Source organism: Chinchilla lanigera, unplaced genomic scaffold (assembly GCF_000276665.1).
Source record: "Chinchilla lanigera isolate Chin_1 unplaced genomic scaffold, ChiLan1.0 scaffold00078, whole genome shotgun sequence".
In the NCBI taxonomy this organism is placed as follows: Eukaryota; Metazoa; Chordata; class Mammalia; order Rodentia; family Chinchillidae; genus Chinchilla; species Chinchilla lanigera.
In genome coordinates this window covers 4,980,516-4,995,202 of record NW_004955479.1, presented here as the reverse complement: position 1 = coordinate 4,995,202, position 14,687 = coordinate 4,980,516, and the positions used below count along the sequence as shown (strand labels likewise).

General features: G+C 37.3%; 1 protein-coding gene across 1 annotated transcript in view; it reads left to right on the top strand.

Moving 5' to 3' along the window:
- Iqub (IQ motif and ubiquitin domain containing) overlaps window positions 1-6,485 on the top strand; it is a 71,083-nt gene extending 64,598 nt beyond the window's left edge. The window contains exons 12-13 of the mRNA XM_005402325.2: window positions 2,853-3,038; window positions 5,789-6,485. Coding sequence (XP_005402382.1) covers window positions 2,853-3,038; window positions 5,789-5,971 — 369 coding nt within the window. The 3' untranslated portion in view covers window positions 5,972-6,485. The remainder of the gene's footprint in view (window positions 1-2,852; window positions 3,039-5,788) is intronic.
- Window positions 6,486-14,687: the final 8,202 nt, after the last annotated feature.

Sequence of the window (14,687 nt, the reverse complement as noted above, 5' to 3'; positions counted from 1 at the left end):
AATAGCTTTCAAATATTTTGATATGATCTATATTGTAATATGTGCTTTTATCAAAATTTAGCATAGGCATGAATGATAAGATTATTGATAACAATAACCAACAAACAGTATTTATATGGCTCTACACATTTTATGTGTTGATTCATCTAACACAGTAATCCTATGAAAATGGGAACTATTTTCATTCTGCAGATGAAGAAAGTTAAGCTCTGAGAGGTTAACTGACATTCCCAAATTTACACTAGTAAGTACCGTCACTGGGATTCAAACCTAGGCAGTCTAGTATTGCTTCAGAAACAAAATTTTCCCAAAATAATGTTTACCTTTATTAGTATAGATGCCCTCTGATATTTTCTATTCAATCCAAATCTACTCATTCTAATTTTCCTTTGAAGAACTTGGTATCATTCAAGATATAACAACCCACAGTTTGAAAACTATAAATCAGAAATGATTACATATCTTTCACAGGAATAAGCACTTTATTAATAAAGATGATTTATGTTATAGTTTAAATTTTTAAGTGCTTTTCTTCAAGAATTGTTAGTATAACAGATGAATATGTCCTTTGTGAGAATTGTAGATTGAGGCTTTAAAATAGCTCACCACTTCAATATTCAGTACTGCTTTAGGGCTGATTATCCTGAGGTTTTATGTCTGTGAGAAAGAGATTTATCATGAGGAATTGGCATGCATGATTTTGGAGCCCAACAACTCCTAGATCTGCAAAGCCAGTGCCTAGGTCTACCTGGAGACCAGCAGGCTTTGTCGAGAGAGGAAGGACAGATGTCTTAAGTCACAGCACGTTAGGCTTCAGAGTTCATCCTTCCTTGAGGGGAGAGTCAAGCTTCTATTGTATTCCACACTTCCCCAGTTAGATGAAGCCTACCCATGTGTGGAGGGTAATCCGGACTCACCAATTTAAATGTTAGTCTAATCCAAGGATACTTTTAGAAAAACACCCCGAATGTCATTTGGTTAAATACCTGGAAACCCTTAGCCCACTCAAGTTAACATGAAACTAATTATCACATATACCAAATGAAAGCATCCCAGGAAAGTTTTTGCCTTTCAGATAAGATTAGTCTCTGATCGTGTGCCTGTGTTGGATTTTGGCCCTCTTACCTTGCTTTTCTAATGTCCTAAATAAGCAGACAAATATGAGTACCCAATAGCTTTCTCCATAGTAATTGATATAATTTTGAATAATATATATTTCAGTAATATTATTGTCAGGCATAATTTAAATATTTGAACTTTCTCATGAAATAGGAAAGCTTATGAGCAATGGTAAAATCATACTGAATTTGAACATGATGGAATGTACAGTAAAAAGATGAAATCTAAAGTGTATAAAAAGTAAAAGTCAAGGTGGGTGTGGTGACACGTGCCTCTAATCCCAGCATTCAGGAGGCTGAGGCAGGAGTGTGTCATGAGTTTGAGGCTGGCCCAGGCTATACAGCAAGTTCAAGGCCAGCTTGAACAACATAGTGAGAGCTTGTGTCAAAAAAAGAAGTAAAAGCTCTCATACCCAGAGATTTTGAGTGTTTGAGTAGTCAGCTGGTTTACCTGAAACCCATACAGATACTACCGAATGAGCAGTACTATTTCTCATTATTGCAGCAATTTCAACTATAATGCTTTCTGCACTATAGAGCCGGTTTGTTACTAACTATACTGGTCAGGTTCACATTTGATATTTACATGCAAATAAATATCTCATACTCTTTGTAACATTCTTAAAATTATTATTACAATTGATGCAATTTACAACAGAGTATGAAGAAGATACACACTTTGAATATAAGTGAAAATACATGAAACATTACACTTTAATATAGACTATAGACTCTTTTGCACAGCAGGTGCTATAATACTGTATTTTCTTACATTAAGTAAAAACTAAATTGTGTTAGTTGAGTTTATGTTGAATTATTCATTTATGAGCACTGTAGTAGGTTACAGTGGCTAGTTTTTTTTCTTTTAAAGTTTGGTGAATTTAGATTTTATCTACTGATTTTATGGAAAACATTCCTGCTTTCTTACACAAACTTTTTAAAAATAATAATTCTGTTTTCAATGTTTATACTTTGTCAAGTGTGATCCTTTCTTACATTCTAAATTTACATACAAAAAACTCATGATAGAAAGTAATTCCAAGATGCCTTGGAGTGTAGCGCAGTGATACAGCACTTGCCTTAGTCTGTTTGAGGTCTTGGATTTGATCTGTTTTTGTTAATGCAATTTTTAAGTTTTTTTAAAAGTTGAAATGCCTATTTCACTTCCATATCTTCTGTTCATTAGAACAGCAAAATCTTATAGTTAACATTAAGTGATTTATTTCGTCTTTATTAAATCTCAGATTCTTCATTTGTAAAATGGCAGTAAATAGCTATAAAAAGACCTTATCATGGTCGTGAGAATAGTTGATTTTTTTAAATAATGATTTTTTTAAAAAGCATTTGGTGCCATATATTTATTAAGGTATTACTAAGACATAAGTAATTAGCACACCAGAAGGAATATGTTCAGCTCACTGGAGGTTAAGGATGGAGTCACGATGTGAGAGTAATAATGTAGTGAGGGCAAAATGGGCAGAAGCTTGAGGGCCGGGGATATAGCTCAGTGACACAAGCCCCTGCCTAGCAAGCACAAGGTCCTGAGTTTGATTCCCAGTACGAAAAAAATAAAAAGTTTGATAAAATATAAGGGCTACTGTATGCACTTAAACCTTATGAATGATGTTCATGAATGTAGTCAATATAATTTAATTATTTTCTCAAGTAATATAATTTTAAAACATTTTAATTTAGAATAAAAGAAAATTACTTTCAAACTTATTTTGCCTGCAGCTCCAAGACATTCAATACCTAATAGAGAACATCTGGGCACCGCAGTCTGCACTCAGTGCCTGGACCGACCTCAATGACCTGGTCATGGTCAGATGGGATAAGTCCGTGGAGTGGTCCCCTTGGAACTGCATTCTCCTCACCAAAGATGAAGCAGCTGCTCATCTCAAGCTAGAAAGTATTGAAAAGGTAGGAAGTTGAACTCTATTTGGGAAGTTAACTTAGTCACTGGAATTATTAGGTGTAGCTAGATTACCTTTGTAAATGCATTCCGTAAGTGATCTAAATGCATCCACTGGATTAAGAGATAGAATTTATGGGTTAACAGTAACAAAATCTGTGGCGAGTATGTATTGCAGAGATTGAAATGAAAAGGGAGAGAAGACATGTGAAAGGTTAAGAGATATGAATGTCTTAAGTATCTAAGTGGGACACCACACTTCTACAAATAGCAAGTTCAAGCCTGTTAATTCCACAGCGTGTTCCCTCAAGCCAAGGACCTGCTTCACTTCTTTGCATCTATAGTTCTGATATGTCCAATAGCGGCTACCATGAAGGAGAAGGTTAATATGTATTTTTTGAATAATCAATGAACATTTCCGCCTGATAGGCATTTGGGATCCGAAATCTGTGCTACTTTGATTAATCCTCATGAGTCTACCTAAAATCACTCAGTTGTCAAATGAATCTTTTTCATAATTTTGTGTGCTCCGTGGCAATCACACTGATGAGGCATCATTTTTCATTTGCTTCCAGCTAAGTAGGCGTGGAGAAAGCACTGAGAAAATTAAATGCCATTTAATTTCAGTAACTTACAAGACACAATCTGTAAAACATTTTGATGAACAAAATTGAAGGGTCTCTGAAGAATTTGTAGAGAACTCCATTTATTTTAAGCGTGCTTAGGATCCCAAGGACTGATATTAGTTCTCTGCGTTCAATTGATTAAGTTGCTGCGCCTTCAATTCCATGCACGATGCCAGGAAAATAAAGAAATGACATTATGTAGTAGTTATTTTGAATAGTAGTATTCCCTGCCTAGTGTTACATATTTTTAATATTTTTGGAGAAGGAGATATAAAGAGAAGAAACTAGTTAAATTTTTAGCTCTTTTTCAGTAATTTTTTTAGAGTTTTAAGAAGCCAAGCTAAAAGAAATTTCACTCTAGGGATTGAAAAAGGACAGCAAAAAAATTGAAGCTGTGTTAAATGTTATACTTAGTAAACTAAGCTGCCTCATAAATATTTAATCACTGGAAGCCAAGCCAGTTCCAGCAATATCATTTCATCTAGGACTCAATGAGATTGAAGTTCATTCCCAAAGCTGATATTCTAGAGCTTCTCCAATTAGTCTGTACAACTCCCTTTGTGCATTTAGTCAAATTATTGCAGTATCAAATTAAATGTCTGTTCACAGGCATTTCTAACTTCAAGATGCCAATCTCTCTGAATTTCTGTAAATGGAGCAAAGAAACAACCAAACTAACTAAAAAATTTTGCATTGTTTATGGTCTTGGCCTGGTGTACTTTTTAAATATTAATATGCAGTCCAGTTAAATAATATGTTAGACAGCAAATTAAAGTATTTCCAGAATTTCCTTAGTACACAAAGATAGTTGCTTTCCCATGAAGTAAAATATACTGGAAACCTACAATAATCTTGACTTCCTGGAATCTCACAAGTTATAAAAAGTCATTGAAGAAGATGTCTGCTCTGTGAACTCAGTGTGGGAGACCGATCTCTTATAGTGTGCACACTGGGCAAGGTAGAAACGACCACAGACAAAAAGTTAGCAGTCCTGACCCAGCTTTCACAACCTGCAGGGCATTACACCCTGCCCTCTTCGCTTCATCAAGTTTTTAGAAGATTAGCTAAAAATATGGAGTCAGTAACTTCACCGCTTCCATTATATCTATGTCCCACATATGCAAAAATGCTACAGATGGTTGATAGGTGTCTTTTCACTATTAGAACCTTGATCTTTGAAAAGCTATCCTGTAAACTTTATCTAAGTGTGTGTGTGTGTGTGTGTATGCTATTAAAATATGTTGTGTGTTAAATTAAGAAAAATCATTATGGTAAAAAACACATTGCCATTAATACCCCTCAAACTACTTCCCTCTCTCGTGGAGCCCGTGCTTAACCATCCCATCATTCTGGCTGCTTTCTAAAGTAGTTCTGGAAGTTCTTTTTCATAAATATCTTTACAAAGTGTGCTAAAAAATATGTAATTCTGCTGCCAATTGCCATCCAACAAAACAGCAGGCATTATAGTGTGTCTTCCTCCCCCTTAGTTCATAGGTCTTGCACTGTGCGTCTCCTGGCTCTTCCCAGATCAAAATGACATGAAAGGTAAACAGTTTTCATTGACTTGGGATGTTAAGGCAGCAACAGTAGTACAATCAGACATGAAAGTGGACCTTGAGTACAGCTTCAGAAAGTAGCAAGCATGACAGAATAAGTGTGTCAGAGTAGTGAAGATATTTTGAGGGGACTTAATGGCAAGTGTTTTTTGTTACAATAAAATTTTCAAGTTTTTTTATGTAAACATACAACATATTTTCTGATCACACCTCATATATACATATATTTATGGAAACTTCTTACCAGTTACTTGATCACCCCCAGCTCAAATGCAGGCTGGGAAGCTGGGTACATCCTACCCTGTACAAAACCAAAACTATGAATACAGATGGAATTAAGAATGAATATGTATCAGATTGGTAACTACCAGTGGTTTTGATTGAGATGGGTTGGGAGAAGGCTTCCGGGTTGAAGCATCATAGGAATTGAGCCCTAAAAGACAATACACAAAGTGAGAAAAAAATGCATTCTGGGCTGAATGAACTGATAAGCAAAAGCACTGCAATATGACAGTCTTTGCCCAGCAAAATATATTTGTGACTTTTAATTAGGATTTGATTTTCTTTTCTTTGCAGGGATATGGACGTGTATTTATTCACAGAATCAAACATAAACATATTCTGGCTAAGAACTACTTCTCTCAGATTCCAGTGCTGGCGTCATTTATACTTGATGATGGTGAAATAGAAGAGATCAGAAGTAAATATCACGTAGACACAGCACCAAAAATTATAGAAGTCCGGAGACCTTGTCCTTAGAGGATCCAGAAATATTTGCTTGATGATAAGAAGTTTTTCCCGCTGCTAGTAGAGTAATACAGAGGTCACATCATATGGAAATGAAATTTTTCTTTTTTTTTTATAGTATTATAAGTTATATGAAAACATCTCTATATGGTTATCTGATTGCTAGGCAGGCAGTGTTAAACTGAATTGGAATATTGTTACTGAAATTAATAGCTAAAAGTAAAGAGAACATTTTATTTTTTCATATTTTCCTCATTAAAGTATTTTGAACATTTAAATCTTTATGATTAAAACAGAGTAACCAAAAAAAACCAGGCCCAACTTTCAATACAATTAATCTATTTAAAATAAAATATAATTATAGGAGTATAATTAGTATATGAATGGGAAAAAATATAGAATTCTCTCTTGAAAAATCTTTGTGTGTAAGTTTTTTTAGTACACAGATTTGAATCTTTGCCTTTTATTCTCTGCTTGCACCTTCTGCCCTGTTCATATATCAATAAAACAACTGAAACTATAAAAACCCACAAAAATCTGCTATTTTCACACCTCATACATTTACATACATATATTTATGAAAACTTCTTACCAGTTACATGATCACTCCCAGATCAAATGCAGGCTAGAAAGCTGGGTACATCAGACCTTGTACAAAACCAAACCTATGAATACAGATGGAAGTAAGAATGAATATGCCAGGAAGCAAGGTAAACTGTGGAAATCTTGTCCCATGAGGTGCAGGAGCCCCCCGCCCCCCAGGGGCAATGTTGAAACTGCAGGAAGAATAAACTTGATCAGCAAGCCAAAGGAATAACCTGGACTGTGTATCTACCAGGGACCTGTGATGGCGAACAATGGTCCATCAGTCACTCTTAACAGAAAAGAGGTGGCACACTCAAATAGCATAATTCAAGACGGTTTTAAATACCAAAGGGCCTATTTTAAGATGTGGACAGTATGTAAGCTCAAGGAATAGCACAGGAACTCAGAGGCAGCTATCACATTTGCTGTGTCCACCTCTAGTCTTAAATGAACTTGGGAAGAGACAAGTCTGACACCCCAGAAAGAGGATAAAGAAGATAATTGTGATCAGTGACTGGCTGTCAAGGGAACAGCCAATCGTGGTGAAACAGAAAAAACAAATACCCAATTTCATCTGTCTTCCTTCTTCCAGTCTCCTACTTGGGCTTCCCATTGGCAGAACCCAAAGAGAAAGCAGAGGGAGAAGTCATAATTCATACAGCTTCAGGGCAAAGAGCAGAGTAGAAAGAAGGGGCAGTAGATCTGAAGGGCTAGAGAGTAGCTAGTCAAGGAAAGAATGAAAAATACAAATCTATAATTGACATAATGGTACTCCACTCACAACATAATCATAGAAAGACGTATAATGATCCCCCTTTTAATTCTCATCAGTAATTAGTGAGGCTTCCCTTTCAAGTTTAGTGACCAAAAACTTGAAACTAAATATTTGTTCTATGTAAATATTGCACAACATTTTAGCAGCACATTTTCGAGGATATCTGCAGGTTTTCTCTCCATAACAAAAGTACAGCCCCTGGCAATTGTTCAAGATCTAAACATCCAGGAAGAAAGTGTTATGAGGCTGTTATTTTCATAGACAATCCAGACAGTCTGGAATCTTCCCAAACAACAAATTACAGGTGGAACCAGAATAGGGACTATTTTCACCAGTGGTGAAAGGGTAACAATTTGACACATACATGCGGGTTTACACTAGATGTAAAATAACAGATTTTCACAGTAAAGTTCAGGAGAGTGTGATAGCTCCAAGAAAGAAGGGCTGGAAAGATAGTGAGTTTGTGTGTATATCGTGGGGGGGTGCCAGATAGGGGCAAATAAAGGATTTTAAGAAATCCCGTTAACCCACAGGTAAACAGCTCACTACAGCATTTACTCATAGGAATAAAAGATTTGTGGAATAAAACTAAGAAATGAATAGGAAATTTGAAGTTTGACAGAAAGATAAAATTCGGGATTTTTATTACCTGGCTTTCCTTTTATGTTTCTTGATTGGTTATCAATGGCAGTGTTTCTCAGCCTGGGACCACAGAACTAGTTGTGTGGTCATCTCTGACACTACAACTTTGTATTCTGGAAATCATCCTTTTTCCTCCTTAAGCTTATAAGATGCCTTTGCTTCTTGTTGATTTTCTTAAGTCATATTCTCTTCTTTATAAACAGACTTTTTATTAAATACTTCTCAAAGTAGGCAGTTTGAGTGTACCAAGAAGTTCCTGCTGGAACTAAGTAGAAGCAGTAATTGGTCCCAGAAATCGTGCCAGGAAACCGACCTGAAAATGGAATCCTACACATGGATTGCTCACATATTTGAAAAGTATATGGATAACATCTTTGCCAGGGGGAGATAATAATTGAGAAAGCCTTTATGTTTGTTTTTGTTTGTTCATTTTTGTTTTTTTCTGGCACCGGGAATCGAACTCATGACCTTGCACTTGCCAGGCAGGCGCTGTGCTGCTGAGCTAAATCCCCAGCCCCGAGAAAGCCTTAATGATAACTATAAAAAATTCCTTATCGCCTGTGTATGCAGGGAAGAGATAGCTGAGGATTAAATCTAGAGCTTAATTGTAAAATTTTCGGGACTGTGTTGAACTAAACTTGTGCTTCTTTTAGATTTCAGGCTAATATAAAGGCACCTGTAAGGAAGAAGAAGGGGTGATCTGGTCTGAGTTAATCTGTGTGCTGGAAAAACACTCTAAGGGTATTAGACTAAAGACAGCGAAGTGAATAACTATATTCATCCAGATTTATGTTATTGCCTAGAATTCAGGATTTAACATGCTCGAAGTCTGGAAATTTGTTGGATATATACACTGAAGACTAGACTCGGAGTGGCAATACCAGTGAGCTTGAAGTGCTACAGTGTAGAACAGCAATGCCTCAGGAAGCTGGGGTGGATCTATCATGTGCAGCCTTCTCTGACACTTCCTATGACATTTATAGTAAGATGCAGAGATTAAGAAGTGCCTCGGTGACCCTTGAGGAGCTCTATGCAGCCTGTCCCTATAGTCCTGACACGACAATATGTGCACGGAGACAGAGTTTGATAACCTGGTGTAGTGGGAATGATATGGTCTCACATGCTCGAAGCCAGGGTTGGAGCTTACCTATCAGACAAACCTGTGAGAGGATTTATAAGAAGCCCTAGGGAAAAAAACAACAAAACACAAGTGTTGGTGAAGGTTGCAGATAACTGAAACTTTTGTCCCTTGTTAGTGGAAATGCAAAGTGGTGCAACTGTTGTGTAAAATAGTATGAAGATCTCTCAAAATATGAAAGTAAAACTACCACATGATCCAATAGTCCCATTTCTAAGTATCCAAAAGTACTGAAATTAAGATCTAACACAGATATCCGCACCTCCATGTTCAGGGAAGCAATGTTGACAATTGCAAATTAAAAGAACAGCTGAATGTTCATAGTGAATAGATTAAAAAGATAGTGAATAGATTAAAAAGTCCTGTATATATGCAATGGAATGTTATTCAACCTTCAAAAAGGAAATCCTACAATATCTGACAATATGGATAAAACTTGAAGACATTATGCTACACAAAATAAGCCAGTCAGAAATGTCAAAGACTACATGATTCCGTTTCTAAGAGGTGTCTAATATAGTCAAATACAAGGAATTGTGGTTGCCACAGGCTATGGTGTGAAAGGTAATTGAAGTTGCTAATCAGTGGGTATAAAGTTTCATTTATGCAAGATGAATGAGCGCTAGGAATTTGCTGTACAATGCTGTGCTTATAAATGACAGTGATGTTTTGTACACTAAAAATATGTTGAGGGGACATCAAGCACACTTACCACAATGTTAAGAAACCCTGAGGCAGAATTGAATGACCCTGTAGGGATCTGTAACAATTATAAATGATCATTCATAACAGTGATAATCAAATATTCAGGCATGAAATACATAGATGTACTAGTTTCCTGGAGCCATAAACTTAGTGCCCTAAAACAACAGAAATGTATTTTCCCATAGCTGTGCAGGGCAGAAGTGCAAAACTCACTTGTCTCTAATGCCTTCTGGTGGCTTTACGTACTCCTTGGCTTCCTGGGCTGTGTGACTCCAGCCCATTTCTCTGGTTATATTACTTCCCTCTTTCCTAGGGTCTGCCCTGGACAGCAATTCACTGCCTGCCAGCCCTCACAGCAAACTTCTTTGCTGCATCTAGACCCTCTACAGTAAGGTCTGAATTTCAACCTCAAGTGGGGCATCCTTCTAAAGTATATTCCCTTTAGTTGATCTTCTTCTACCATAGAGATAGTGGGGGCGCGCCCTACATCCATTGTTCTTGTACTTTTTAGAGTTCTGTTCACAGTGACTCATCTCTTGTTACTTGTTGAGAATTCTTTACATAAAATTTCTCTATTTCAATTATAATGCTGTCTTCTGACTGGACATTGACTGAGACAGCCAGGAATACCCAGGTTTTCACTACAGCCAGAAACACTTTGTTGCACTCCGTGTGACATACCATAAAAGCTCCATGCTGATCTGGCTCCTTGGATTCTGGAGGCAGATAGGTCCCATGCAGGGATTGTGCTCTCACCTGTTAACCAGTAAACTTGCAACTGCTAGCTTCAAGTGAGATAAAAGCACTACAGCCATTCAAGTTTTCCTTCTACCGGGGCCCATGTCTCAATATAGGCGATACGAATGGTCACATCTGCCAAATGGAGCGGGGTGCTGTGTGGAGCCTTTGACAGCCCCACCAGACAATGACAAAGTCAGTATCAGGGGCACTGCAGCAAGGCTTGCCCTCTCCTGTCAAGTCTTCTCACTATCCTCATCTTTTGTTGGGTCATAGCAGAAGCGATCACCTAATCATGAGTTTTTAAGCGGCTGTGCAAAATGCTCATAGCAAGCTGTATGTTATCAGATACACTCATCATAAAGTTGACTGCACAGCGTCATTTCATTGTAATATGGAAATGGGAGATGACAGGGAACCAGATACTTATAAATATGGACAGATGACAATTCCAGCAGACCTGAGTTCCATGCAAACCACATAAAGTAAATAGCTTAGACTTTCCTGGGCTGTGTTCCTTCTCCTTTCCCCTTTTCTTGTGTACCCCTCAACTAACAGCTGTGGCTTCATCGAGATCCCTATGCCTACTTAAATGAGATTTTGAGAAGTGACCTGGTTTGGAGAAGGAGCTGTACAGTCTGTTGGTGGGTGGTCTGGCTTGGGGCTGAGTCTCATCTCTGCTCAGCACTGTGCTACAGTTCAGTTTAGGGTGGTCGTGGAAGACAGATAAAGAGGTGAAGGGAATTCTGACAGAGGCAGGACTTTAGGTGGTATATATGATTGCATCTTTCTTGGAATGGGAGTTGGCTGGTTTTATAAATCTATAAATCCATAGTAGTGCCTGAAAAAGTTGATCAACCGGCCAGAGATGTAGAAAAAGAAATTGGTAGAGAATCCAGGAGGAAGGACAGATATGATGTGTGTGTCCAAGGGGGCATTCACTGCACTGGATCCTGTCCCTAATCAAGTGGACAAAATGATCCTCTCGTGATATAAGACAGCTTCTTTGGCTATTTTTCTGAGTGTTCACTCAATGAGCCCATTTCTAATATAACTGTACCCATAAGGATGGAGCTTATTTACGGGTTTAACAACAAAGAATTTTCTCACCAAAGCTGAGTTGTGTACTGTCTTAGTTACTTTTCTCTCATTGCTGAGATGAAATACCTAATGCCAAAAATTTAGGAAGAAGAGGTTTATTTAGCTCATAGTTTGTAGATGTTTCAGTCCATAAGCAGCTGGTTCCTAGGCAGGATGGCATGGCAGAAGGGCCACAGTTCACGGCGACAGAAGACAGCAAAAGCAACAAGATCCAAAAGCTGGGGAGAGCAAGCCTCTTTTCCTCTCTTATATGGTCAGCAGGCTACACCCTAGGATGTAGAATTGCTGAGTGGCTTAGTTAAGCTGCTAAACTTCTCAAGTTGACACAGTGAATCAAGTGAACCTGTAACACAGTGAACCTGTAACAGTGTTACAGGTTCCATCATAAGCTGAGTACCTAATCCACAACACCATAAGGCTATAATAAACTGCGAGAAGGTAACAGTCCTCAAGGAAATCAGCAGGCCATCTGGTAACTCACTGATTATACTGGCTTCTTTCCTTCATGGAGTGGACAGAAATTTGTTCTCATGAAGATACATCCTTAATATGCATTTGTTTTTGTCTTGTCTGCTTATAGTATTTATGTCCACACAGTCCTGAACCTACTGAGAACCACATCACATTCCTTCACAATGAAATTATTGTAGAGATAATATAATTATTTAAAGGAATTATTTTAGTGTGATAATGGGTTCATGTTCACAAAATTTATGGGCCCTGTGGTGTCCCTATCTCTCAGAAATATCTGGCTTGATAAAATGGGAGGAAGTATCCTGCTAATGGACATCTGGAGTCCCTGGCCGAAGTGCAGACAGCACCGCAGTATGAGCATATTCATACTCATAATGCATGGGTTGGGAAGCAGGGGCAGAGCTGGCTTGTACTGTAGAAGGTGCTGTCTGTTCTGCCTTGAGAATGCACAGGGCTGGGAACACAAACATAAAGCTGAAAAGTGGCCTCTGTCACTGTTATAGCATATAACCTGCGTGAAGAATCGTACTTCCCATCCCTTCAACCTGGAACGCAGTGGATTTGGAGGCCTTACTGCCCAAAGGAGACATTCTTCCAAGGAACACAACAATGTGTCCACTGAATTGGAGTTTGATTTTCACAATGCAAATATTTAAAGACCCTAAATGGTTAAGTAATGACGTTTTTCTAAACCAACAGGTTACAAACTGTATTTCCTACAGGCTGAGAGTTATCACTATATGATTGGAAGGGAACATTTTTCATATTTTTTAGTATAAGATCATTTCGATCTCATGAAATTTCACAAGTCAAGGTTGTTGGCAAATCCAAATGATATTCCAGGTAGTGTGCTGTGGTGCCTCATTAGATTCAATATATCATGTTATTTTACTGGATCCAAGAGCTGCCGATAGAGGAAATTATATGTCATTCCATACTAGGCATTATAAAGCATCATGTTGGACTCCAAAATCTATCACATTGTCTTTTGCAGAAAACAGTAATATGCATTTAAATGTGAGGTGGTTTCAGAAGCAGACATAGTAAAGTTTTTATTCAAGAAAACAATATATTGGATGATCTTAGCTTGAAGAGACTTCTTGACTATACGTTTACCACTTTAAAGCTAATTCACTGCAGATCACAAAATTTCTTATAAGAACACACATATAATACAAATAAAAGTGACTAAATTTTATTAATGAAGACTAACTTTAAAAATACGTACCTATACTCAGTTTTCAATCTTGATTCAGAAGGAAATATTTTCACAAATGTTACAAATTAATGTAATTAGGAGAGGAAAATGCCTACTAGACCATGACCCTTTCAAATATGAGCAGTTTTTGGTAATGACAGAATCAGTGTTTAATTCTCATTATTGTACTGTGGACAGCTGTTCCAAGATATTTGTGGAACACACTGAATTCCAGTGTTTTCACTTCTACTTACAAAGCAGAATTAAAACATAATCCCAGCATATACCTGGCAAAAATGATTTCAAATTGTAGAGAGTTAGCATTTTATATTATGTAAAAACACATTAATAGTATATCAGAACAATTCAGAAGTGTTTAATCATCATTCACTCAAGTGACTTGGTGTGACTATGGGTATGAGGGATTCAGGAACAAATTAATCTCGAACAGAGTATACACATTTTGCACAAGTTAGAATGTCTGTATTTTTCTGACTCTCCAACAAAATAATTTCCTGAAGTTTAGCATTTCCAGTATTTGGTTTGTGAATTAATTTAGGTGTAAGCACAAGTAAGGAGAGAAAGATATTGGATATTTTCTAGTAATCCTTGAAATGCTTATTCATCCAAACTTCTATGCTTATCTCTGCTAAGATGCATTTTCACAAGCTGGACTTTCCCCCTGCTATTCTTTCTTACCTCATCCCTACTTCTGCCTATTTCCATTCTGTGCATTTTTCAAGGTCATCTCAATTCATCCATTCACTTACTCCTCTATCAATCATATATGTGAGTTTACTATGGACTTTAATTAGGTGTTGGGGCTACAATGTTAAGCAAAAATACTATCCGCATGCTCAAAGAATCCAGGTAGACATTCTGACAAATAATTATGATTTTTCTGTGCCTTCTTATATATAATACGAGCTGGCAACACCTCTGCAGCAACACAGAAAGTGTCTAATGTCTGTTACATGAAGGAGCAGTATTTACTTGTTTGAACTATCTTTTAAGACAGTGTAATTTTCTTGTCCAATTTGTAGTATGTTGGTGGGAAGCGCATGGAGAATTAGGTTTACCTTTAATGACTGGTCATTTTCTTAGTGGTATATACGGTTATAAACTATAAGGATAATGGCAGGGCACCATGGGGATTTGTCCAGCAACCCTTGTATTCCTTTTTAAAGTTGTTTGTCATTGTTGATATATGTTCATGAGACATAATAATGACCTTTATCTGGTGGAATTAGCTCACGCATGTATTGCACCCTGTGCACTTTGTTTCCTTCCCCCCTCCTCCCTAATCTCCAAGCCTTGTGTTCTGATTCTACTCGTTTCTGCCCTTATTCTTATTGTTTCCTTTAATGCACAT